Below are 27,854 nucleotides of genomic sequence, written 5' to 3'. Positions count from 1 at the left end.
TCGTCAAAACTCAAAACGTCTTAACCGGTCGGGCCCAAATTTAGTGTTGGACCAAACATGACCCCAGGGAAGGTTATGGATAATGAAAATTTCAAAAATTAGCCTCCACCAAAAATCGATTTTAAATAAATTTTGAAAATCCATGATTTTTTAAAATAAAATCCACAAACTTTTTTGTTTTTGTTTTACAAAGGGAAAATGTTCAATTGAAATAGAAAACTGAAAAACTAGTATAAATGGCAAAATGAGAATCTCTCAATATAAAAAGTTGTAACTGGAAAACTTATATTTCACCGTTTTTCATTAAATATTTATTTTGTATTTTATCGTCATAAATCTTACAACAGTGGCGGCATCATTTAGATCAGTTTCTGAATAAGCAATCCCCCCTCCTCTCCTCTAGTCTTCTAGTCGTCGAAGTTTTGTGAGAGGAGGAAGTTTGCGGCGAGGTTCTCATTCTTCTCACAGGCGAAGTATGCCTGCACAACCAGGTGCTCAGGGAACCCCAGGGCCTTCAACTGAACAAACAATAATTATTAATTCCATTCGTTTTCTAGAATCAGGCTCCAGGGGTTTATATTTTGAAGAAGCAACCTCCCCCCCTTTGAGTGTGGGGTGTTGATAAACGATGATCGCTCGATTTTAAAAGTAAATTATGTCAATTTTATTCTTTGTCTGCATTTAAATCCGCGAGGCATGCCCCTATTTTTTATGTGGTGGTTTTCTTAAATTACGTAGACAGAATATAATAACAGATAAAAAAAGTTGCAACCTACCCTCTCGATAGCTTCCTTGTCCTGAGGAGAGACCTGGATAACTCCAGGTTGGTCTAGTCCTCCTTCTTCTCCCTCTAGTGCTCCTCCTTCCTCTCCCTCCGACTCATTGATCATCCTGATGAAGGCCTCCTGGTTCTACAATTACAATTGATTTTCAAAATTCAAGAATTCTAGACCTTTAAAAAATTCTCAATGATGCACATTTTTAGAATATGAGGAAGTCTAACAATTGTTTAAGGGCACAAAGTTGGTGGATGATTTTTGGGAATTAAACTTTGGACTAAGTAAAAGTATAACTGGGGTGTATATTTTCTTTTAAAAGCATCTCCCCTACGTTGGAAAATCCGTTTCCCCACCCCAGGAGTTATAAATGGTTGCACGGAGAGAATTTTTTTTATAGAGGGCTGGATTTCTTAGCTGAATTGAGGGTTTTAAAGAATTGTAGGGCGGAAAAAAGAACCAACTTGGCTTTTAATGTTCAATTTTTAATTGTTCCCACCCAATTTATTAAAAATCATTCCCTTGCTAATTGAGTATGGGAACTCTGTTAAGAGGCGGATCGGACATTTCACATGGAGAGCTAGCTCAGGAACTATAACAGAGTGTAAATTTCCCGGCCAGGGAAGGAGGTACGGCTTAGTGTGCAATTACTGTCTACACTATTGTTAATTTACATTAAAAACGGTTCTTCAGATCTCATGATACGACATAGTTGGATAATGGATAAGTAGGAATGGGTGAGAATTAAGATTTTTTAGTTTCTTCACCTTAATCATTATTGTTTGAGTACCTGTGAAATAATCTGAAGAAGCTGAGGGTTTGATTGTCCGATCTGCTGAAGCATCGTGGAGAGCATCCCAGGGTTCTGCTGAATAACTGCTCGGATCTGCTGGAACATCTCATGGTCCCTGAAGTTAAAGTATCAGTTAGGAAAAAAGAATGGTATATAAACATTTAATTTAATAAAATAGACATGTCCTAGTCGTAGCGGTCGGCACTCTTAGTGTATCCTTGCCGAATTACTAGCCCTGTCTTTTTTTAGTTCTTCTGGACACCCCCCCTCTGGAAAAGGATAAATAGCTTTACTTGTTTTTCTTAAATTTTAAATAATCCTTGATAAATTATAGAACAAATTACGTCTTAACATATGTATAAACAAATGTGTAGTTTAACAGGTTTTAAAATAAATGTTAAATAACATAATGTTAAGTAAAACAAAGGGGCTGGGGAAAATTAGTTTTCAACTATATACATTACGGACCAGTAAAAAGAAGACATAACAGAGATTAGTAAAATACATTCCTGTAATTTACCTCAAAAATGCTAGAGGGTTCTCTCCAGTTCCAGGCTGGATATCTTCTCCAGCTGGAGCAGACAACTAGAAGAAAATTATAAAATATTATAAAACAAGTTTTAAAACTAATGTTGGAGGAGGAGTCAAACACAAGATTCGTTGCTCCTACTGTATTCCCTGAGTTCCTAGCTTTGGTTTGATATGCATAAAACCATAGTGAAAACATTTTCATTTTCCAGGTCTTTTAGGTCAATAGAGGTCATTTCAAACACTTGATTCGTTGCTCCTACTGTATTCCCTGGGTTCCTAGCATTTGTTTGATATGCATAAAACCATAGTTAAAATATTTTCATTTTCCAGGTCATTTTAGGTCAATAGAGGCCGTTGGAGGTCATGTTAAACACTAGATTCGTTGCTCCTACTGTATTCATTGAGTTCCTAGCTTTCGTTTGATATACATAAATTCATAGTTGAAAACATTTTCTATTTGATAAGGTCATTACAGGTCATTAGATGTCATTAAAATTCAATTAAATTTTAAGTTAGGAAATTAGAACACTAATTAGGCGATAAGCCAAAGAATTGGGAGATTTGAACCAAAAATGAAGGTAGGGATACCCCCCCCCCCATCATCAAACAGGACATCTCATCCATACTCTTTTGGCTCTGGAATTAAATAACAAAAACAAAAAACATAACCTATCAAAAGATTTCCAAAGCTAGACGGTTTGAATTCTTACCCAGAATAATTTTTTGTATGGATTCTAGGTGACTAGTTGGAAATCAAATTTTATAAATATCTTCTATATAATACAGCTAGCTCTTCGCTCATATATATTTGTTTGTATGTAAATAACTTGCTAAACGGCTTGACCAAATTGGCTAACATTTTTTGAAGGAACCCTTGAGTACCCTGGGGGTAACACAGGCAAAAAGAAGTTTAATTTTTTTTCTTCCAATTATCTTTTTTTTTAAAAATTTTAATTTTTTCTTAAAAATTATCAATTTTTTTTCAAGATCTAATTTTTTTCTTTCGTAAGTAAAAATATGGAAACCAATAAGAATTAAATATGAATTAAAGATAAATGGGTGAACACTGAACATGCAAATGTTAAGATAAAATAAAAAATTAAATCCATCAACCAACCTATCAACCCAACCCAACTAACCGATTTGTCAATTAGTCATTCCGCCAATCAATCAATCACACTCAACCAACCAACCTGCGGTATAGCTGGAGCTCCAGCAGTAGGTGGAGTTGGTCCTGGTAACCCAGCAGCGGAGTCTGGTATACCAGTTAACAGATACTCAACAGCTCTTAAATAATTAATAGATTAATTTCAAATAAAGATTTACAAGACAAGGCACNAGACTTTTTTGGCAATCCTTTTTATAAAAAAAAATCTTTAAATCAAAAAAAAAATATTCATTTTTCTTGACCAAAAGTATGGATAATAGAAATGGTTCTCAAGATAGTAAATGATCAAAGTGTATTTACTAAAACATGAATTCAATGAAAAAATTTTCAGCCCCTTAATTTGTCTTTATTTGTTTTTACAATTTTGTATTATGTGAAACTTATTTCTCCACTTTTAATGTCATTTTTTCAACAGTTTTAGCATTTTATGTCTAACTATTTTAAATTCATCTTAATAGTTAAAAATGTGAACCTGTCCGGATTGTTGAAGCTAGCTCTAAGTGCAGCTTCAACTTGTGCCTTCTCGTATCCCATATCCATAATATTCTGAACCATTCTGTTGTATTCCTCTCCCACCACCAGGTCACCTGTATTTCCTCCGCCCTAAACAATATGGATGAAATCTTTTTCTAGAATCATTTTCAAAAACTAAAATTCTGATTGTTTACATATTTATCACCATTAAAACCTATTTGCGAAGGTCATTCTAAATGTCTGTGAAAAAAAAAATACCTTTTGTAAACAAAGAATAAATTTTTGAAGATTTTCATTTTTTCAAGATTTTTTGCCAATTTGCACAAGTTCTATGATTTTCTTTGAAAAAAGCTTAACAAGGGTTTTATTTTAGCTGAATTAGGGAAGATAAATTATATTTATTTTGTATATTAAAAAGGATGTTTGGGTGTCAAAATTAATGAAAAACTTGAATGTTGATCCCCAATTTTAAATCTCTGACGTATGTTTAGATACCGATATCAACATAATTTGTAGGGGTTTTTTTTGTATTACTTGTTAAAGTCCCACCCCTTTAAGGTTATCTTCGCATGGCAATTTTAATTTTACAGAAAAAAAAAACTTTTTTCCTTGAAGTTGTTCAGATTGACAATTTAAAAATGTAAAAATCGGCGCCCTTTATTGCAGTGCTCAACTAGGATCCGGATCCGGATCCAAGGGGTAAAATATCAACCAAAAAATGCAAAAAAATTTTTTTTTACTCCTAAAACCCAACTCTGAACGTTTGAAAAAAGAGATTGTAAAAATTTCCTCATTTCTGAATGGTTCATCAAGTTTTAGAATAAAAATAAGCGAAAAAAATAACAAAAAATTTGAAAATTATTTTTTGTTAAAAAAACGGTAAATCTTAACGAAATGACCTGAATCCGGATCCGGATGAAAATTAAATGGATCCTAAGCACTGCTTTAATGTATGCCTCTCTTATTAACTAATTCGGATTTTTTTACAACCGTCAGCGGAACTAGTTTTTTTTTTGTCAAATTAAACCACCATGAGAACCAAACCTTTTGTATTTAAACACTGAATTCAGAAACCTTAAATTCGTCAGACTCCTTTAGAGTAAAAAACTTTAAGTAAAAACTCGGATGAGGACGGAAACGTGTTATTCAGTAAATTAAGACTTTTTCGATGAAATAGTTTTACAATTCATAAGATAAAGACAGGAGGTTTCTTTATAGGGGGATGCAGAGGGTCCGTCCTAGTATACGATTTTTGGACCCCCCTCTCCCCTCCTATCAACTTTGTAGATGAATTTTAATAGTTATTTAGGTAGTTTTAAAAAAAACCTTTGCAAAATTTTAGGCAATTTTTCTTTTTTAAATTACTATATATTTAAGGTAAGGTTAGTTTTAGACACTTTCTGGGCCGAGCGCTGTGGCTAAAACAGGCTAGAGAGGCGGGCGCTGCGGCCACAAAACCAACTTTTACCATATTTTATTAAAAACTACCTGAAAATCAATGAAAATCGATAAAAATGATAGGATGGGGGAGAGGTGGTCCAAAAATCGAATACTAGGAAATCACCGATACCGAATGTACTACTAAAATTCAAAATTTCCGTTTTAACCAAATTTTCGAAAAACCCCGAAAATATGATCCCCTGTAAATATGAAGGTCCAAACCTCCTTCTTCTCCTCTACAGGAGTTCCAGGAGTAGACTCTGAAGGTGTAGAAGGTACAGCAGGAGTTGAGGGAGCTGCAGGGGTAGAGGGAGCTGCAGGAGTAGAGGGTGTAGAGACGGCAGGAGCTGCTGCTGCTGGACTAGTGGATGCTGCTCCTTTAGGTTTGGCGACCATAACAACGATAAACTTCTTTTCATCGATATTATATTTAGAAAGAGGTTCATCGTCAACTAAACAATATATACAATTATTAAAAGACAAATTTTAATTAAGGGGGAAAACGGGGGACGGTCCTCAACATTTTTAATTTACAATTACAAGGAACTGGACAAGACAATTTTGCTGTACGCCTCAGATATTTCCAAATTAACTTGACAGTAAATTGCAGGGGTACACAATTACAAGAATGATTATCTTTTTTTGATAATCTAGGAAAATACAATTAAAAATTGGAAATCAAAGAGAAAGTTTTTCATCCTCACCTCATCTCTTTACATACTTTTTACCCAAAACTTTATTTATTTCCCCAAAATTTATCGAATAAAAAAGACACAAGTTCATGAGAATCTGAGATAATTGAAATGTGATGAATAACACTTAATGCCTTTTAAATGATTTATATTTAAAAGCTTACCTAATATTTTTCCGGCATAAATAAGTTTTTGATGCTGGGCCGGATAGTCTTCAGACCCCTTGGAGCTTTCTATCTTCTGTTTAAAGCTCTTTACCTAAGGATTAATAGCACTGGGAAAAAATGTTAACGAATAAAGGCTATTTCTTTAAAATTTACTGAATTTCTTAAAAAAGTAGAATTTTCAAATTTTCTGTTTTATTTTTTTACTTATTTTTATGCTATTTCTATTCAGATATCAGGAAATTTTTAATCATTTCTCTTTCTTCAACAGTCCAGATTTGGGGTGTCAGAGTAAAATTCTTTTCCAGAGTTATTAGTATATATTTTGAAGGATACGTGGATCCGCATAATTTTGCGGATCCGGATCCAGGAAGCCAAAATCTTAAGGCTTAAAGGGACTACAATCGTAGTTATAATTCGGTTTCAATTGTCCGATTTAGAACGGTAACCGTAATAGCTTAATATAATCTAGTATTAATCAAAAATTCTTTTTGTTTTTGAAAACTAATTATTTTCACTTGTGGTTTCTCTACAAAACTGACTATTGCATTTCTTGCTTCAGAAACAGTCGAGAAAATATCAGAAATGAAGACTTTTCAAGTCAGAAAAACGACGTTATCTTCCATATTATCAATATTGATTAAGGTTTCAAGGGTACCGTTAAACGGAGAGTTACTCGGAACTACGAGGACAGTTCCTAGGTACGAACTTGAGTTCTTATATTCCAAGATTTAATTGTTGATTTGGCTTCACGTAAAATAAAACTCATTTTGTAAAAACTAATTTTTGAATTAAAATTTTGAACAAAATTTTAAAATATTGAATATCTATTTATTCTCAGACAAAAAAAAATATTACATTTTTCTTTAAATCCCGAAAAAATCTCTTCCCGCAGCGCGGCGTTAAAATTGTCAAGAATAGATATTTTCTGAAACACGCGATGGTTAAAATAAAGCAATACATGAGAAAATAATTAAATATCACAATTCACATTGAAAAATGCATTTAAACCTAGAAAAATCAGACAAATAAACTTACCGATTCTGTTGCCTCTATTTCTATTGTAAAAGTTTGTTGTTGCAGGTTTTTAAGAGTTAACAACATTTTGCCAGATAATTGAAACAAGCTCAGGGATTATTGAACTCTGAAAAAAGTCATAATTAGAGTGAAATACCCTATTACAATTTATCAAAACCTTCAAAATATCCACAAAGAAAATTTATAAATCTTTAAAGTCAACTGATCATTAGGCAGTTTTAAAGGAAATTCTGGAATGAAGTCCTTTAAGAGCATAAATAATGAAGAAATGATAAACAAGCCTGAAGCAATGCAACAAAATAATCATTTGCAAATTAAACAGTCGTATGTAATTTGCCCTCCCACCTCCCTCCTATCAATTTTTTTTCATGGATAACTAATGGATATAATTGATCATGTAGCCGCAGTGCCGGCCCTATAGCCTGTCCTAGCCGCGGCGTTCTCTAGGAATATACCCCTTTTATGGACATTCAAGACCTTCGACATACAACGAATAGACGGACAATCAAATCCAATTGTAGTTTAAATCTGTATGTAAAGCCATTCAATTCTGTGAAAGTGATAAACCCTAGCATCAGTTTGCCGAACTACATAAACAGAGTCTAAATATTTAAACATTTTCAAGAATAATAATGATGAGCATGTAACAAATGTCGAGCATATATTCTGAAAAAAAATCAAATCCAGAATCGCATTTTAATTTCCGAAAATATAACAATATATACCCATACTTCTGCTACATCTACTACATTATCATAATCGTGCATCCACTTATAAAACTAGTTATTCTTCTTGCACAACTTTTGGGTCCGTCCTAGAATACGATTTTTGGACCCCCCTCCCCCCCCCCCTCCTATTTATTTTATACATGAGCACTTTTGAAGGGTAAGGTTAGGTTATGACAATTACTAGGCCGAGCGCTGCGGCTATGACAGGATAGGGGGCCGAGCGCCGCGACTAGGACAGCCTAGGGGGCCGGGCGCTGCAGCCATAGGATCAATTATATCCATGTACAAGAATGATGGGGGGTCCAAAAATCGTTCGCTAGGAAATTACCCAACTTTTAATGCATAATTACTTATTTCTGCAGCTTATGACAGTCCTGCCAACGGAAAAGTGTAAATAGAAGAAAAGGATTCGGACAGAAAATAATTTCATTTAATTTGGGTCCTCTTCAAAACCAGTATTAGAATGATATTGAGTTCGTCGAGTCAGAGAAATAGATAAATTATTTAAATCCCTGGATCAGTCGTACTGATGAAATTCGGCGTTTTTCCGGATAGTCATGATACTGTTTGGTTTGGCTGATTTCAGAGTTGCGGCATTTTACAAACTAGATCGGTCGTCTTTGTTCTCAATTTACAATCAAGATTATTTAAATAATTTATTTTAATATCTTTCAGTTTCTTTAAATCTATCCGTCTCAGTAGTTTTTATATAAGGTCAAAAAATCATATATTAGGAAATTACCGCCGGCTATGTACAAAATTGATAGAACGNCCCGTTCTATCAATTTTGTACATAACCAGCGGTAATTTCCTAATATACAATTGTTTGACCCCCCCCTTCCCCCTCCTATCAATTTTGTAAATGGATTTCACATGTATGTAACACCCACCCGGACCAAATATAACGTCAAAATGAAGTTTATATAGCCATAGGTATTAGGTATATGTTTGCGCGGAGAGCCATACTAATATTTCTTTTTTTCTCCACATTATACAGGGTGTCCCAATAAACATGGAAATTGAGAGACCACTAGAATATCGTCGTTGATTTTCGAAAATTTATAAATAACATAAAGTGCATCAAAATAAAGAATTAATGACAAAGTGTGGTCTACCAATACTTTGTAACTTTATAATTTATAAATAACATAAAGTGCATCAAAATAAAGATTTAACAAAGTGTGGTCTACCAATACTTTGTAACTTTATAATTTATGGAGATACAGGGATACGCACAAAGGATGAGACTTCAGAGACGACTGTACAGAATTTAAACTGTCTTATTCCTTATTTTCACGATTCCCTGCAACTGTAAACTTGTTTCTTTCTTTGCCAAATCATTGAACAAGTCATTATATAATTATATCTTAAGTAGAATAGATAATTTAACCGTAGAATCGCCACATTGTAAGAGTTTCCGGTCGTCTTTACAGTCTAATCCTTTTTGGGTAACCCGGTGTATTAAACGTTTGAACAGTTTATATGTTGATTTTTAGTAACAAATTTCCTAATATTTCCGTCACATTTTGAAGGTAAAAATGGCAGACCACATTTTGGAAATCCCGAGACTGGTAGTTTTCGGTGTTAAATATTTCAACTGAGATACTACAAAATCATTTTTACGAATAATTTCGCTTGGAACAAAAACGAAACAGAAGTCGTCATTTAAATCCCATGTTTATTGGGACACCCTGTATATAAAATCATCTCGTTAATAAGGCCCCCCACATGCTTGAGTGTCCTCCCCTTGTAGGCCCCGGGACTACTCTGGACTATCTGAAAGCAATGATACAAATGAAAGATCATAGAACAGAACAGCGAAGTTTGGACTTCAAAGACACGTTCTTTAAAGAGAGTAATTTGAAAATAATCATGCTATTCGAATATTGAGTATTCAATTCCACTTCCATGCATATCTTCCAAATTATGCATGTATGTGGAGAGTATAAAACTATCATCATTTCGTCTTGATAAGAGGAAATGCGTTAAGCTCAAGAAGGGGAAATTTAATACAAATGAATGGAAAAAGCTTTCAATGCAATTCATATGAAAAAATAAAAAATAATGTAAATATAAAAAATTCTCAAGGCAGACTCCACAGAAATAGAATAACTTTATTATTTATTACTCTTTCACATAAGAGTATTATGACGAATGCTTTTTTTGGGGGTAGCAAAATCTTAAAGGATTTATCCCCCCCCCCCCCTTTTATCTTAGTTCATTCCCGCATACTCCAATACTACAGTATTGGAGATCCGAGCGCCCGCCTTCTCCAGTTTTCGGCAGGTATAGAGAAAGTCTTGGGTTTAGGTTTGGGTAGAACCAAGGCAGGTAGCTCAGAGTACTAGTCTGCATAGGTCGAACCTCAACCCTTCTCCTAGATCAATCAAAACAGAAAAAGATCTTAAATGTGAAACCGTTGAACTTGTGTAAGAAACTAATACAATAATTGTGTGAAATATTTCGCTGATTTTTGAAATTAAAACTAAAGTTTAAGAGTTAATATTGGAAAAACAATAAATTGAACAAAATGTTGATGTCTGACGGACCTTGGAACCCTGAACATATTTACCAAGAAATTGTTGGATATGGTAAAACTAGACAGAGAGGTATGTTTATAATATCCTTTCCTGATGAAATGAATCTTTTCTAATCCCTATCATTGCAACCCAATGTGGTAGACCTATAACCTAGACCTAAACTATAGAATTCTGTTTAATCAAATAATCTAAGTTTGAACACCAATGGTTTTCACCATCCTATTGCAAAGATATTAGGATTAGAAAACTTCAGTCCATCGCTTATTAAAATTCAGTCAATTCCTGTAAAGTTATTTTCACAATCCAATATGTATAGCCAATAAACACTTAAGCTTTCCCCATTAGAAAATTAAAACCCAATATTTAAACTGTTAACTAATGTGCTCAACGGAATCTAATTATGCTGATGTAGATACATCTAACTTATTAATTCTATTCTGAATATTTAAACTGTTAACTAATGTGCTCAACGGAATCTAATTATGCTGATGTAGATACATCTAACTTATTAATTCTATTCTGAATATTTAAACTGTTAACTAATGTGCTCAACGGAATCTAATTATGCTGATGTAGATACATCTAACTTATTAATTCTATTCTGAATATTTAAACTGTTAACTAATGTGCTCAACGGAATCTAATTATGCTGATGTAGATACGTATCTAACTTATTAATTCTATTCTGAATATTTGTGAGGAGTTTAATTTTACAATAAAACAATATTCTATATTCCGCAGTATTAAAGGATTAAGTTAAAGTTGAAATGTAGAAATTATCCCAAACCGTTCATTTTCAAACTTTAAGTTCAATGCTAGATTAGACCATGATACTGTAAACTTTAATAATTATGTCTTATATTTGTGAAAAATCTTGTTTGTTAAAATATAAAGTTTTAAAAAATTATTTTTTTTCGTCGTAATATTTATTTGGTTTTTAAATACCTCTTTATAACATAATTTGGTATATAACTATAAAGTATAAGGTAAAAGTGTGGGGGGTGGTGGACATATATCACCCCCCCCGCTCCAGGGGGTTTTCATATCTCTTTATTAAACTAAACACTGTTAATTTTTAAGGATTAAGGAGAAAAAACATAAATTCTAGGATTTTACTAAAATTATGTGTTCGTATATATTTATATACAGTTAAACCCTAAATAAGGCATACACCGAAAGAATCCATCAAATGTCGTATTTTCCCCTTTCTGATAATGGAATGTTGCAGGTATTTAGTTCTTTTAATTAAATGATTATATGTAGCTCTTTAAAACTGTTCCCGCATATTCATGGCTATTTAATTATTTTCACAAATACTGAGACGACATTTGATAAATTCTTTCGATGTATGGCGATCATTTTGGGTTTAACTTTATATAATTAAATATATATACATATATTTATAATGCCAAACTTAACATTAAAGAAACTGATAACTCGCCACTAACTCTAATTTTCTCATCCCTATATCTTTGCAACCTGATGATATACATCTTTAATATTTCAAACTTTGACTATATTATTTCGCAGAAATCATAGGTCTACGACATCAGGTTGCAAAAAATATAATTTGTGACGAGTGTATTAATTCAGTTCATTCACCTAGGAGGAGGAAGACTAATATTTGTTGTATTTTAGTTAATGTAGTTGAGGAGCTGCAAGAGTTCTGGCAGATGAAAGCTGCTCGAGGAGCTGCTCTCAAGAACGGAGCTCTTGTTATCTATGAGAGTGTCCCCAGCAGCTCCCATCCCTATATCTGTTATGTAACCCTGCCGGGAGGATCTATGTAAGGCTGCCACGGGGTAATATTTTCATTCAATACGGTTTAATATTATCATTTCTAGTAATTTTATTTTATAAAATCTAGTAATTTTATTTTATAAAATCTGATAATTTAAAATACTTTTTCATAACCGTATGTGAATCTGACATGCCACTCTATAAATGGTGGGTCACTTGAAATTACGTTTACAGTCCCTTAAAACTCACATTTCGGATTAAAAAAATTTACAAAAAAATTTACAAAAATTACAAGAATTTTACTGTCTATTTGTTATTTGTATTCTGCAGTCTAAAGATCAAAGAACATTAAATAATAATTTAATTTCTTTTTTCTTCTGGTATTTAGCAGCTTTTTTAATAAATAGTTGAGTGTGATTAATTTGCATTTAAATTCTGTTGCATAATTTTATTTCAAAGAGTTTATTATTTCTCTTGTTTTGACCAAAAAACAAATTTAAAAATACTAGTTTCGTAAACTTTTCTCAGATTTTTCATATTCATTCATAAGTACTGTACAAGGTTACATCTTGCTAAATATTGATTCAGACGTACTGTACAAGGTTACATCTTGCTAAATAACCAATTATTTGATTGTTTTTGAACAGAGTTGTCCAACTAAAGCTGAAGCCCGACGAAGTGCAGCAAGGATAGCTCTCATGAACTCAGTATTTAATGAACAACCATCACGAAGAATCACCGTGGAGTTTATTGAAGGAGCAGTTATGGAAGCAGGACAAGGATACGGGGTACCATTTTTAAATTTATTTTTAAAAATTAAAAAATCTGTCAAATTCTCTTAAAATCTTAAGAATAAAAAAAGGTTTTATGAAAAATTTCCGAAATAAATTCAAGATAAAGATTTATATGAATCAATAAAAATTAACACATTTTTTAACCAAATTACAAAAGAAAAAAATAATATAAGCGATAAAAATTAGTGAAAAAGAATTGAGTATTTGCCATAAACTCAAATATTCTAATCCCAATATCTTTGTAACCCGAAGGTGTAAATCTTTGATATCTCAAACTTAGATTATTGAATCTGACAGAATTCATAGATTTAAATATCTAAGGTATAGGGCGCAGGTAACAAAGATTTAGGGATTAAAAAATCAGAGTATGTGGCAAAGACTCGATTCCTTTATAAAGATGTATTTAAATTAAAAAAGAAATAAACATTTTGAAAAGTTTATAACTTTTTTTCATGAACATCGTTAATCAAGACCATCAAGTTTTGGGTTGGTTCTTATTTTGATTGTTGCTATCTCAGGGTGGTCGGTTAGACATGGAGGGAGGTGGGACGGGTATTGGAGCATATAGGTTTATGCTGGAGCAGAACCTGGGCAAAACTATGTTAGAATTCCAGGTTACAATCCTTTTTTATTAACACAATTAACTATGCTAGAATTCCAGGTTACAATCCCTTTTTATTAACACAATTAACTATGCTAGAATTCCAGGTTTCAATCCTTTTTTATTAAAACAATTAACTATGCTAGAATTCCAGGTACAATCCTTTTTATTAACATAATTAACTATGCTAGAATTCCAGGTTACAATCCCTTTTTATTAACACAATTAACTATGCTAGAATTCCAGGTTACAATCCCTTTACATTAACACAATTAACTATGCTAGAATTCCAGGTTACAATCCCATTTTTATTAAAACAATTAACTATGCTAGAATTCCAGGTTACAATCCCTTTACATTAACACAATTAACTATGCTAGAATTCCAGGTTACAATCCCATTTTTATTAAAACAATTAACTATGCTAGAATTCCAGGTTACAATCCCTTTACATTAACACAATTAACTATGCTAGAATTTCAGGTTAAAATCCTTTTTATTAAAACAATTAACTATGTTCGAATTTCAGGTTACAATCCTTTTTATTAACACAATTAACTATGCTAGAATTCCAGGTTAAAATCCTTTTAATTAAAACAATTAACTATGCTAGAATTCCAGGTTACACTTCTTTTTGTCTAACATAGCACTATAGGTTTCATTTCAGGAACTTATGACAGTGTTCCAACTTCTACATTGGAACGGCTCTCTGAAGGCTATGCGAGAACGTCAGTGCAGTAGACAAGAGGTAGGAAGGAGCACCATGAAAATTAAGATGTAGTTTGTTAAAAACATATTCTGGAACATTCTACATAAAAAGATAAAGACTACAAATTAGAAATAATTTATTTTTTCATTGTTGAAATAATTAAATTTAATTTGAATTGATATTGTGTAGTCGAAATGGTTAGGTTGCACGCTTAAAAGTGATCTTACACAAGATATAGATAATTCAAGTTATATTTTCTCTGGTGTCCTGTCTGTAAAATCTGTGATCAAACTATGACTGTTGTGTTCAGGTAGTTCAACACTACTCCCATAGAGCCCTGGATGATGATATGAGGTCACAGATGGCGCTGGACTGGATTGCACGGGAGCAGGAGATCCCGGGGATAATTGCTCGAGAACTCAACCTGGCAGAGAGAGATCTTGAATCTTCCAGGTTAGAACCAGATATCTAGTACACAGTTTGTCCCACTAAACTGATATAAAATAATGTTGTCACCAGGTATATAAAATAATGTTGTCTCCAGAGATATAAAACAATGTTTTTTTCCGGGGATATAACATAATGTTGTCAAGAAGGATTTACAATAATCTTGTCCACCAGGGATATAATAATAATGTGTTCACCAGGGAAATGATAAGAATGTGTTCACCAGGGATATATTAATAATGTGTTCACCAGGGATATAAAACAATGTGTTCACCAGGGATATAAAACAATATATTACCAGGGATATAAAAATAATGTGTTCACCAGCTGGATATAAAAAAATCTGTTCACCAGGGATATAAAACAATATATTGACCAGGGATATAAAATAATCTTGTCACCAGGGATATAAAATAATATATTGACTAGGGATATAAAATAATCTGTTTACCAGGGATATAAAAACAATATATTGACCAGGGATATAAAATAATGTTGTCTATCCAGGTTGGCTGGACGAGAGCTGAGGTTTCCTAAAGAAAGGAAGGATATCTTGATGCTTGCAAGTAGTCAAGTTGGAGGAGCAATGGATTAGAAAATTAAATATTTAACTTTTTCCCTCATTTATTCTCTAATTTAAACATTCAAGTTAAATCTCTGTTTCCGAGATAATTTTCTTGTAAAAGGTCTTTTTTGTTTTTTTTTCTCATTTTTTTATGTTTTCTCATTTCTATCGCTCTCAAATATACAATGTGATGTGAGAAATACAAATATACAATCATAGAAAATGAAATTAATTTCCTTTAACACTTGCCATATTATTACTAATAACAGTTTAAATTTCTTGATAGCATAAAAATCATCCATTACGAATATTTACTGTCCATAACAAGTTTTTCACCTTCAGCGTTGGGACCAAAAATATCTGAGTTTAACGACGTTTTCTTTAAATATAATTTACATCGTTAGTTCACATATTCTTATATATATATGCAGCCGGTAGTATGTTCAGTGAACCTTTATACAGTGTTTATCATTAGCTATATAATCTTAATATTTTAGTACATTGTATATAGCGTTGTATACGCATAAATGATATCGTTTACATAGCAAGCTTAATGCATAATAAGCTAAGTTGTGAAACTACTGCATAATTTATTATTTTCTTGTCTATCTGTTGGTTTGTATCCAATAAACGTCAAAACTGTTGATCCGATCGGACCCAATTTTTAAATGACAGCTCACCCAGGGAAGTTTTATGAACCGTAAAAGTTGAACAATTTTGTCCAGAAAAAAATCGACAGTTAATATTTTAGAAAATGAGCTAGTTCACAAAGAAATCCGCCAAAATTTGATAATGTTTAAAAATGGCCCCTTTCAGATAGGAGAGGGGACACGAAGCGCCCTAAAAGCCTAGTTATGTATGTTGATGTACAGTGCACACTGGGGAATAGAATGTTCCTGATTTTACTGAAGATTAATCCAGTTTTCATCTGAACGAATATTTGATGAAAATTCCTAGATTTTGTTTTAATTCACTCATGATTTTGCCAAGATTAAAGTAGAAACTAGAAATCTGTTTAAAATTATTTCTCACAATTTCATAAATTTAATTTTATAGTTATTTTGTGCAACTAAAACCCAGGGGCTTACTTAGCTCTTAGAAACAATTCCTGCATTTTTCAATCTTTACATAATACTTCTCTTTTTTACATTTGGAAGTTATCTCAACACCTTTTTATAAAACAATTTAAAACGTCTTTAATCCGTTTTGTCTGAACAATTATCTCTGTAAAACATATTATTTATTTATGTTCAATTTGTATGCATAACCAAAAGTAATCAAAACAAATAAATTTATATGATTTTTGTTTTAATATTTAGAGATAGAGATATTAGGCTGTATTGTTTAGATTTTTTACTACACCATGTTAACTCACACTGTGAACTTATTACAGGTTTATTATTATTTACAAATAAAGGTTTTGAGAGTCCAATTGGTTTTTCTCTTTAGAGAAACTTACAATTTATTTTATTTAGCCTGCACCAAAAAAAGTGTTACCCTTAATGGATGAGAGTTAAATAAGTAACTTAATGACAATCTGATGGTTGAACTAGGGGCCAGGGTCTCCCCTAAATATAGAACTTAATGACAATCTGATGGTTGAACTAAGGGCCAGGGTCTCCACTAAATATAGAACTTAATGACAATCTGATGGTTGAACTATGGGCCAGGGTCTCCCCTAAATATAGAACTTAATGACAATCTGATAGTTGAACTAGGGGCCAGGGTCTCCACTAAATATAGAACTTAATGACAGTCTGATGGTTGAACTATGGGCTAGGGTCTCCCCTAAATATGGGACTTAATGACAGTCTGATGGTTGAACTATGGGCCAGGGTGTCCCCTAAATATAGAACTTAATGATATTTTAAAGAAATAAACAAACAAACAAATCAATTAGCTGTACTAGCTGTAGCAATCTATGAATTTGAGAAATAATGTTGAAAACATTACGTACAGTCATCTCTGAAGTCCAATTTTATTGGGTAGCCCTTTCTATATCTGTACAGTGTACAGAGTTCACAAGACTAGTATTTGACGCTACATACTAGTCCCTGTAGCCCTGGTTTATAGAATATGGTATATGGGGATTAGCTGGATCTCATGAAACGATTTTTAAATTTACTTGTCAGTAGGAAGCTTTAGCAGGGTAAAAATTAGACTTCAGGGTTGTGAGACACATTTGTGACTTGTTATGACTACTATACACTATAGTTTCAGTAGAAGTAAATATGTCCATTTACTGTTAGCGCCGATTGAAGGATTCATATCTCTCATTGGATAATTAGATAAATAGAAAGATATATACCGCCGTACAGTTTTTATTGGTTCAGAATAGACAACAAACACATGACTGAACCCTGATTGGATCAGGCGCTAATGGAAGTGTGACTACAAAAATTTCAAAAAAGGTTGCAACTTTCCTGTACAGGATATAGGAGGTGTGCACTGTGCAGGGCTTGTTTACTTATTTATTTATTTACCTTAAACTATAGTTGCTAAGCATTTATATAAATATTATATGTGGCAGTAAATAAACCCTATATCTCCCTTATTTAGTATTATTATACAAAGCTTGGAGAGAAGAAACGTATAAACCAATATGAAGATGACCCGGTGTTAAAGATACACAAAAGTATTCAAACTTGAAACTAAACTCATCCAACTTAAACCCCCGGCAGGACGTAGAAACTGGAAGATAAATTCAAAACAGGAAAACTTTTTCAATAGATTCAAAGTGTTCTCTCTCGCCTCTGCTGCAAATCATTTTGCCCAGAGCTCCTCGAGCAAACCAGACTTTCAATCTTTTTATCTGTTTATTCTGAAATATTGGATTGGAGTTAAAAGGATTTGTTAAGTTATCAAAGAAAAAGAGAGGATAATTTATTTTATCGGAGTCTTGCGGAGAAAATATCTTTTCTGTCTCAGTAAACCCAACTGAAAGATACTTAAACCTTGTCTTTCCAGAGTATATGAGAACATAAACATCCTGCTTACTCCGGTACCTTTAGTAAACCAGGGAAACTAAACACAGGACTGTCAACTACGGTACCTTCAGAAAAACCAGGGATACTATTCACAGGACTGTCAACTCCGGTATCTTCAGTAAACCAGGGAAACTAAACACAGGACTGTCAACTCCTGTACCTTCAGTAAACCAGGGATACTAGACAAAGGACTGCTTACTTCTGTATCTTTAGTAAACCAAGGAAACTAGACACAGGACTGTCAACTCCGGTACCTTCAGAAAACCAATGATACTAGACAAAGGAATGCTTATTTCTGTACCTTCAGTAAACCAGGGATACTAGACAAAGAATTGCTTAATCCTGTAAGTTCAGTAAACCAGGGATACTAGAAAAAAGGACTGCTTACTCCTGTACCTTCAGTAAACCAGGGATACTAGAGACAGGACTGTAAACTTCGGTACCTTCAGTAAACCAGGGATACTAAACACAGAACTGTAAACTCCGGTACCTTCAGTAAACCAGGGATACTAGACAAAGGACTGCTTATTTCTGTACCTTCAGTAAACCAGGGATACTTGACAATGGATTGCTTAATCCTGTAAGTTCAGTAAACCAGGGATACTGGAAGAAAGGACTGCTTACTCCTGTACCTTCAGTAAACCAGGGATACTAGAGACAGGACTGTAAACTCCGGTGCCTTCAGTAACCAGGGATACTAAACACAGGACTGTAAACTCCGGTACCTTCAGTAAAACAGGAATACTAGACAACGGACTGCTTATTCCTGTATCTTCAGTAAACCAGGGATACTAAACACAGGACTGCTAACTCCGGTACCTTTAGTAAACCAGGGATACAAGAGACAGGATTGCTTACACCGGTACCTTCGGTAAACCAAGGATACTTGAGACAGGATTGCTTGCACCGGTACCTTCAGTAAACCAGGGATACTAAACACAGGACTGCTTACTCTGATACTTTCAGTAAACCAGTTATACTAGAGACAAGTCTGCTTACTCCTATACTTTCAGTAAACCAGGTATACTAGAGACAGGTCTGCTTACTCCTATACTTTCAGTAAACCAGGGATACTAGAGACAGGACTGCATACTCCGATACTTTCAGTAAACCAGGGATAATAAACACAGGACTGCTTACTCCGATACCTTTAGTAAACCAGGGATCATAGAGACAGGACTGTTTACTCCGATACTTTCTGCAAACCATGAATACTAGACAAAGGACTGCATACTCCGGTACCTTCATTAAACCAGGGATACTAGATACAGGACTGTCAACTACGGTACCTTCATTACACCAGGGTACGAGACACAGCTGTCTGCTTACTCCGATACTTTCAGTAAACCAGGGATACTGGAGACAGGACTGCATACTCCGATACCTTCAGTAAACCAGGGATACTAGAGACAGGACTGCATACTCCGATACCTTCAGTAAACCAGGGATACTAGAGACAGGACTGCATAGTGCATACTCCGATACTATCAGTAAACCAGGGATCCTGAACACATCTCAAACCGCTATCTTTGAATATTATCAAAGCAAGATTCTAGCATTACGAAAATATTAAAATACTAGAAATTCAAGGCGCTTCGCGCCCTTCTTTCTAGCCTTAGAGGGCGCTTCGCGCCCATCTTCTAAATTAGTTGTGAACATGTTCTCTTTGTGTACATCGTAAAACAAAACAAAAATAATTCCCGGATTTTTACAAAAAAATTCGCGGATTTTCAAAATGTTTAAAAATTTAATGACGATCGAATTTTGATGGAGACAAATATTTGAAATTTTGATTTTTCATAAACCTTCCCTGGGGTCCCTAGATGTCCCACAAAAAATTTGGGCCCGATCGGTTCAGCCGTTTTGACGTTTATTGGATACAAACAGACAGACAAACAAACAAACAGACAAGCCAAATTTATATATAGATTATACAGCTGAGCCAATGTAGTAAACTATACAGCTAAAATGCAAATTATTGAAGTTTTGTCATAAAATTATAAAAGTTACGAGAATTCCAAGCCAACGTGTTTCTTCAAGTATATTCATGAATTACAAATCTGATCCAAGTAAATAGTTCCCTCCAGGCAGTCATCCCAGTCTTTTGCAGATTCAAGTTTTCAACTTTAGAATGAGAAATTCAGTATTTTCCCAGGGAAAAGTGGAAACATTATGTTGGATTATTTTTTTCCTATATGGCAACATCTTTTATCGCCAATTTAAAACATTTCCTTCAAGTTTATTTAATTACAGCTAAATATTGAATACAAGATTTTGGAACGGAGATGAACTGTTGGGGCCCATGTTTTCTCACTCAACTCGGAAACTTTAAAAGTTTGAACAATTGTCATTTTAAATATTACAAGCCTAAAAATGGACTAATTGAATCAGACATTTTTAAGTAGATATTTAAATTGTCTAATTCATGAATATCAGATTTCAAATTAGACTATCTATCCATCTATTCATATATCTATCTATCTATCTATCTATCTATCTATCTATCTATCTATCTATCTATCTATCTATCTATCTATCTATTTCTTACTGTCTATCTATCTGACCATCTATTCATCCAATAAAGTCAGTCTGAACCATGATCTGAACTTCACTATCTATCTGTATTCTTAGCTGAGAGCTAAAAGTCGAGCCTGCATCTAGATGGTGTTCCAAAAACACGAGAACTAAAAGTCTAGCCTGCATCTAGATGGTGTTCCATAAACATGAAAACTAAAAGTCTAGCCTGCATCTAGATGGTTTTCCAAAAACATAAGAGCTAAAAGACGACTTTCATATTCTCTAATTGACAAACATGGAGTTTTTTAAAAATTTTTAAGACGGAATTTTCTAGATATACTTTATCTTGTAAAGCAAATGAGACGTATAGTGTCTTTTTTGTACATCTCTTCCAATATACAAACAAATGTAGATTCGAAGACAATTATAATGTTGTAAATTTTCCTGTTTGTTGGGACATCCATGTATCTATCTATTTATCTAAATATCTATCTATCTATCCTTTAGGTTTAACCAATTTGTTCTAATTCTAATTTACAGTTAACAAACTACTCAGAAGAAAAACCAAGAGAAAGAAGGGAGAAGATAGATGAATAGACAGATAGATGGTTTAAACTTTAGTTCTATAGATGTCAAGCTAAATTAGATAAATAGATGTATAGAAGAATAGATTAATAGGTGACTAGATGAATAGATGAATAGGTGAATAGATGAATAGATGAATAGATGAATAGATGAATAGATGAATAGATGAATAGGTGAATAGATGATTAGATGAATAGGTGAATAGGTGCATAGATGAACAGATGAATAGGTGACTAGATGAATAGATGAATAGATGAATAGGTGAATAGATGCATAGATGAATAGATAAATATGTGACTAGATGAATAGGTGAATAGGTGCATAGATGAATAGATGACTAGATGACTAGATGAATAGATGATAGATGAATAGGTGATAAGATGAATAGATGAATAGATGAATAAATGAATAGATAAATAGATTAATAGATTAATAGATAAATAGATGGTTTAAACTTTTGTTCTATAGATGTCAAGATAGATGAACAGATGAATGGGTAAATAGGTGAAATGATGAATAGATGAATAGGTAAATAGGTGAAAGGATGAATAGATAAATAGATTTACAGATGAATAGATTGATATATGAACAAATAGTTGAATCGATAAAGAGATGAATAGATGAATAATAGACAGATGAATAGATAGACAGATAAATAAAGAATAGACAGATAGGCTGTTAAAAAAAACATCATGAAATCTTGAAAGATTATTAATTACAGGACAGGTTGACAATATATATGACTATTTCGTCGTCTTCGTCGGCGTCAGATCTGGAAAAAGATCTATGGAAACATATAAAATCCAATTTTTTTTAACCAGGTAAACCAGGGGATTTTGAGATAAGCTTAACTCTTCAGTTTCTTTTCTCTATGAATTAAACTTATAATAACGTGCGTGTGCACTGAATAATTCGATCCTGCGAAAGTAAAGTAAAATTTTCCTTGAGATACGGGGTTCAATGCATAAACAGTAAACACGGTTGCTAGATGGATAGAAAGATATAAGAAAAGTTCCGCTTGAAGAAAGGTAAGCGTCTAAAAAGTTTAAAAGTAAGGGAATTGACAGAGAATTAAAAGGAAGGTCGGGGTACATTATTCCATGATTGATATATAACAGACAGGATGAAATAAACTAAAATAGTGTTGAATGTTTTAATCTGTAGGATGGGAACGATGCAGAATGAAACACCCCTGACGAAGGTGTTTAATTAAATTCCTAGTTAAAGGGTTGAAAGAATGATTTGTCATTAATCCGTTCTCTTCTTTATTCGGAGTAAAGAGTTAGTTTAGCTTTCTAGTTGAACAGGAGTAGTAGTCTTCTCTTATTCAACCAAATCAAGGGTTGGATAAGTCAAGGGTTGGATAAGTTAAGGGTCGGAAAGTCAAGGTTTGGATAAGAGAATGGCTGGATAAGTCAAGGGTTGGATAAGTCAAGGGTTGGATAAGTCAAGGGTTGGATAAGAAAGTCAAGGTTTGGATAAGAGAATGGTTGGATAAGTCAAGGGTTGGATAAGTCAAGGGTTGGATAAGTCAAGGGTTGGATAAGTCAAGGGTTGGATAAGTCAAGGGTTGGATAAGTAAAGGGTTGGATAAGTCAAGGGCTAAATAAGGAAAGGGTTGGATAAGTTAAGGGTTGGATAAGTTAAGGGTTCGATAAGTCAAGGCCGGGTTCGATAAGTCAAGGGTTGGATAAGTTAAGGGTTGGATAAGTCAAGGGTTGGATAGGTTAAGGGTTGGATAAGTCAATGGTTGAATAAGTTAAGGGTTGGATAAAGTCAAGGGTTCGATAAGTCAATGGGTTGGATAAGTTAAGGGTTGGATAAGTCAAGGGTTGGATAAGTTAAGGGTAGGATAAGTCAAGGGTTGGATTATTCAAGGGTTGGATAAGTCAAGAGTTAAATAAGTCAAGGGTTGGATAAGTCAAGAGTTGAATAAGTCAAGGGTTGTTTTAGTCCAGAGTTGGATAAGTCAAGAATCTGGAAAATTAAGAATTGTAAAAGTCAAGGATGTGAGAAGTCAAGGGTGGGAAAAGTCAATGGAAGTAAATGGTGGGATAAGTCAAGTCTTGGATAAGTAAAGGGTGAAAAGGGTCAGCGAATGGATTAGTCAAGGTTTGGATAAGTCAATGGTTGAAAAAGTCAAGAGTGTGAACAATAAAGGGTGTGAACAGTCAAGGGTGGGAAAAATCAAGGGTGGGAAAAGTCAAGGGTGTGAAAAGTCAAGCTGGTGGTAAAGTCGAGGGTAAAAAGATTAAGAATCCACTAAAAAAGTATAAATATGTCTCTAGCCCACAGATTGTGTGTTGTAGAGTCTGAAAATGCGGAGAATCATAATAGCCATCAATATAATCCTCTTAGTCTGGGGGGAACCAGCTTATATGGTTAGATATTAGAAATTAAATTAACAGAAAATTTAAGATGAATCTATTCTATATTCTTTTTCAATCTTTAACCCACATTCTTCAAGAAACTATTTAACTTGAGAAATTAACCACGCAGTTTCAGAAAAATGCGTTTTTTCATTTTTTATGATATAAGATAATTTCACAAAAGTAAAAATTATTCCATCTGAGGTGGGAATTCTTGTATTGTGGATATCGAGATCAAACTTGCTTGTTAAACTACAGATTTCTTTAATATTTATCCGATGTCCCGCATGGAAATCGCGTAACTAAAATGACAAGATTAAGCATTGATCCTAAACTCAAAAGTGCCCGCAGTTGATATCGAGATCATGCAATTGGGATTATTGGTATCCAACACACAAGTTCCTTGCCCTGGTTTCTGAAATTCATGGTTTGGTGCAACCGCAATCTCATTTCTTTGCCACATCATTTATCAACATTTTCGAGAACCTGAAGTCACAACTTTTGTGTTGTGAATATCGAGATCAAGCATTGATCTTTTGCAGTCCTACGGATTAATATATTGATATTTTTTTATATCTCGTGTTGGTCATACATTGCAGGGATAACTAAAATAAAGCAATTAAGCATTTATCTTAACATTCAAAAGTGCCCGTGTTAGATATCCAGATGAAGCGTTCAATATTAAAGATACTTCACACAAATGTTTTCATTTTAGATTCTCATTGAAATAAATATTTTTTTGTGTTGTAAATCTCAAGAAAATTAAGAAAATCTGATATTTAATTACGATTCTAATTTTAATTTTAATTTTAATTTTAATTTTTAATTTTAATTTTAATTTTAATTTTATCAAATTATCGAATATGTACAATAGATGATAAATAATCAACGCATTAAATGCATTTCTGTAATTTAGGAACCTTATGATAAAATCCAGCCAATAGTATCAGAGACATCTGAACCCAGAGATAGTTTGAGAAGCAGCTCTAAAACATCTCAGGCTAAGGGAAAGTTCTTGAATTTGATAACCTGGGTCAAGTTTACAAATGACGAATGTTCGGCGTCTACCGGAGAAAATGGAACCTGCTACACTACTCAGGAGTGTACGGAGTTTGGAGGGAAGGCATCCGGAACCTGTGCTAGTGGGTTCGGAGTCTGCTGTGTACTCCAGGTACATGTTTAAACAATGGATTCGGAGTATGCTGTATACTCCAGGTACATGTTTAAACATGGGTTCGGAGAATGCTGTGTACTCCAGGTACATGTTTAAACATGGATTCGGAGCATGTTTTGTACTCCAGGTACATGTTTAAACAATGGATTCGGAGTCTGCTGTGTACTCCAGGTACATGTTTATACATGGATTCGGAGTATGTTTTGTACTCCAGGTACATGTTTAAACAATGGATTCGGAGCCTGCTGTATACTACAGGAATATGCTTAAACAATGGGTTCGGTGTATACTGTGTGCTCCAAGTATAGGTTTAGACAATGGTTTCGTATCTGCTGTGTACTCCAGGTATATGGTTACACACTGGGTTCGGAGTCTGCTGTGTACTCCAGGTATATTTTTAAACAATGGATTTGGAGTCTGCTGTGTACTCCAGGTATATGGTTACACAATGGATTCGGAGTCAGCTGTGTACTACAGGTATATGGTTAAACAATGGGTTCGGAGTAATCTGTGTACTCCCGGTTTATGGCTTTAAAAGAGGGTCTGAAGTCTTATTTGTAGGTTCAAACATTGATAGGTTCAAACAGTGGTTTCGGAGTCTGTTGTGAACTCCAGGTATAAGTTTAAACAATAGGGTTGGAGAAAGTTGTGAACTCCTGGTATAGGTTAAGAAAGTGGGTTAGGAGTCTGTATAGCTGTGCACTCCAGGTATAAGGTTTTGATGGTGGGTTCGCAGTCCGCCGTTTACTCCAGGTAAAAAGTTAGTCTTTGGGTTCGGAGTCTGCTGTTTACACCAGATAAAAAGGCAGTCTCTGGGTTTAAAGTCTTCTGTCTAGTGATATAGATTTATACAATGGTTTTGGTCTCTACTTAATGCGCTGGGGTTAATGGAAAACAGTGGATTCCTAATCTTCTGTTTAATACTCAAAAGGTAGAAGTTAAGACTTGAGACAGTGGAGTTTGTAAGAATAGAATTTAGGCAGTTTTTTCGGAATATTTTTGAAGTTTTTTTTAGAACTAATTGTTTTCAATTCTGTTTTAGTATTCCTGCGGGACAAGAACAAATAAGAATTCAACATATTTTGTAAATGATAATTATCCATCTGGATATAACAGGATTGGACAGTGCTCTATAACCGTAGAAAAGGTAACTAACTTAATTGTATGATTTTCGTTAAAAAAAATGTCGGGGGACCTTAGTGCAGAATGATAACCAAGCGAAACCTCATTAAGTAAAATCAATGTCCACTCAAACACTCGTAAATGTGTTTATTGTGAATATTATGTTTGTAAATTGGAGATTTAATTCTTTTCTGTTTGCCTGTTATCTAATAAATACAGAAACGATTAACGGTTTGCACCATAGATAAAGATAGATTGCACATAAGACGACATTTTACATCTTGAAAGATATAAATGTACAGTGATGTTTTAAATATTTTCCTATTATATAGATTAACTAGATTGGTTGTGAACATTGGCTGTTCTTATGTCATTGAGTACTTGCGGTGTACATGAGTTCCGTAGAGAGAAATTTAAGTTAGTTTAGTCCTTCTCATGTCGTTCTTCAGTTCTCGTCAATATGATATATTGCTCAGTGAAATATTGTTGTTTAAATAGTTCCATTCCCGGAGTTATTTTACACTCTATTATGAAATCCATTAAAACACCCAACCACCCCGCTTATTATTGAAGCACACTTTGACCCCTTAAACGGTTAACTGTTTGCACTGTTACGTTAGCTAACAAATACAGAAACGGTTAACGGTTTGCACTATAGTATCTAACAAATAATGGAACGGTTACGGTTTGCTTGTTTGCTAACAAATACAGTAACGGTTAACGGGTTGTCTGGTAGCGGCTACTCGATAATTGTGTCAGTTTAAATATTGGATAATAAACTGTATTCAGGATGCAGTGTATAGCAAACATTTTGTACAAAACAAGATTTTTCATTTATTATAAATTACAATTCCAGAGCAAAAACATAAATAATAGATAAGGTTTGTTTTTCATTTCTAATAAATTTGATACTGCAGACAATTACAGAACTAACTCAAGATTTTCAAACAATTTATGTTCAGGTGAACCCACAAAAAATAAGATCATTTTAATGACACGGGAATAATCAGATTTTTAAAGTTCGTTTTTTCTTAAATCATGGGATGGATAGTATCATGTTCTACTCTAGGTTGCAGCAAATGTATGTCAGCTAAGGATGTAGATAGGATGGATATACAGTATCATGTTCTACTCTAGGTTGCAGCAGATATATGTTAGCTAAGACTAGATCTAGATAGGAAGGATATACAGAATCATGTTCATCTCTAGGTTGCAGCAGATGTATGTCAGCTGCGACTAGATCTGGATGTTATGGATATCCAGCAACCTGATCCTCAAACACATCAGGGATATTCAACATTATAAGATTACTAGATAGATGTACGGTATTTCATGAGCTCCCTTTTATGTTGCTATGGATTATACCCCCCTCCCTCCCCCTGCACTTTAAATACAATATACCACAAAAATATTACTAATGCAAATTGCGCATTTTCTAAACAATAATATAACTATTTATAAATCCCTTTTTTATTAGTGATAAACAAATTATTTACCAAGATAGCATATTAATTAAAAATAGTTTCAAAGATTTTCTAACTATGAAATATATTTTAAAGATTTGTTACCATTAATGGAAAATATTCTTGGAAAAAAGAGATTTATTATTGCATAAACTTTGCATGAATAAAATGGTTTTGAATAAAACAAGGAGGATTTCTCCTTGTGCAAATATATTTTGCTAAATGCATATTCTTGATGAAAATGGACACAGAGTTTACTTGTCTTGCAGAATACCCTCGATATCCTATGATCTTCATAGTGGTGCACTCTGCACACTGCAATGTTTAAGATGCATTGGCACGTGAAACTCACTAAAACGAAGTGCATCTTGTCTGTATCGTAATATTTTCATGTCATATTTTGATCTCTCATTAGAAATCCGTCAAAAATATCGTAA

General features: G+C 33.6%; 3 protein-coding genes across 3 annotated transcripts in view; 2 read left to right on the top strand and 1 right to left on the bottom strand.

Moving 5' to 3' along the window:
* Positions 1–271: 271 nt before the first annotated feature.
* LOC111694971 (UV excision repair protein RAD23 homolog A) lies at positions 272–7,182 on the bottom strand. The gene is made up of 9 exons (XM_023464072.1): positions 7,077–7,182; positions 6,039–6,132; positions 5,405–5,634; positions 3,741–3,871; positions 3,294–3,387; positions 2,090–2,154; positions 1,567–1,684; positions 777–911; positions 272–518 (listed from the first exon to the last, which is right to left on the bottom strand). The coding sequence occupies exons 1-9, from the start codon at positions 7,140–7,142 to the stop codon at positions 408–410; spliced, it is 1,044 nt and encodes a 347-aa protein (XP_023319840.1). The 5' UTR covers positions 7,143–7,182; the 3' UTR covers positions 272–407.
* Positions 7,183–10,127: 2,945 nt separating this feature from the next.
* LOC111694973 (protein limb expression 1 homolog) lies at positions 10,128–15,846 on the top strand. Its single transcript, XM_023464074.1, is given in 7 exon segments — positions 10,128–10,413; positions 11,983–12,146; positions 12,732–12,872; positions 13,397–13,492; positions 14,147–14,227; positions 14,499–14,641; positions 15,143–15,846. Coding segments are annotated over 7 exon segments (792 nt in total). The 5' UTR covers positions 10,128–10,334; the 3' UTR covers positions 15,231–15,846.
* A 7,756-nt stretch (positions 15,847–23,602) lies between these two features.
* Positions 23,603–27,854, top strand: part of LOC111694956 (uncharacterized) — a 37,222-nt gene continuing 32,970 nt past the window's right edge. The window contains exons 1-4 of the mRNA XM_023464043.1: positions 23,603–23,670; positions 24,575–24,829; positions 25,875–25,979; positions 27,164–27,241. Of these exons, the coding sequence (XP_023319811.1) occupies positions 23,608–23,670; positions 24,575–24,829; positions 25,875–25,979; positions 27,164–27,241 (501 nt within the window). The 5' untranslated portion in view covers positions 23,603–23,607. The remainder of the gene's footprint in view (positions 23,671–24,574; positions 24,830–25,874; positions 25,980–27,163; positions 27,242–27,854) is intronic.

Source organism: Eurytemora carolleeae, unplaced genomic scaffold (genome assembly GCF_000591075.1).
Source record: "Eurytemora carolleeae unplaced genomic scaffold, Eaff_2.0 scaffold66, whole genome shotgun sequence".
In the NCBI taxonomy this organism is placed as follows: domain Eukaryota; kingdom Metazoa; phylum Arthropoda; class Copepoda; order Calanoida; family Temoridae; genus Eurytemora; species Eurytemora carolleeae.
This window is presented reverse-complemented; position numbering and strand designations above follow the sequence as displayed.

Excerpts from the sequence above, each read along its gene's own strand:
- LOC111694971 (XM_023464072.1), bottom strand. The coding sequence starts at position 7,142 with ATGTTGTTAACTCTTAAAAACCTGCAACAACAAACTTTTACAATAGAA. Across the intron at positions 3,872-5,404 it reads CTGTAGAGGAGAAGAAGGAG|GGCGGAGGAAATACAGGTGA; the intron begins GTTTGGACCTTC and ends CATATTGTTTAG. Across the intron at positions 1,685-2,089 it reads AACCCTCTAGCATTTTTGAG|GGACCATGAGATGTTCCAGC; the intron begins GTAAATTACAGG and ends CTTTAACTTCAG.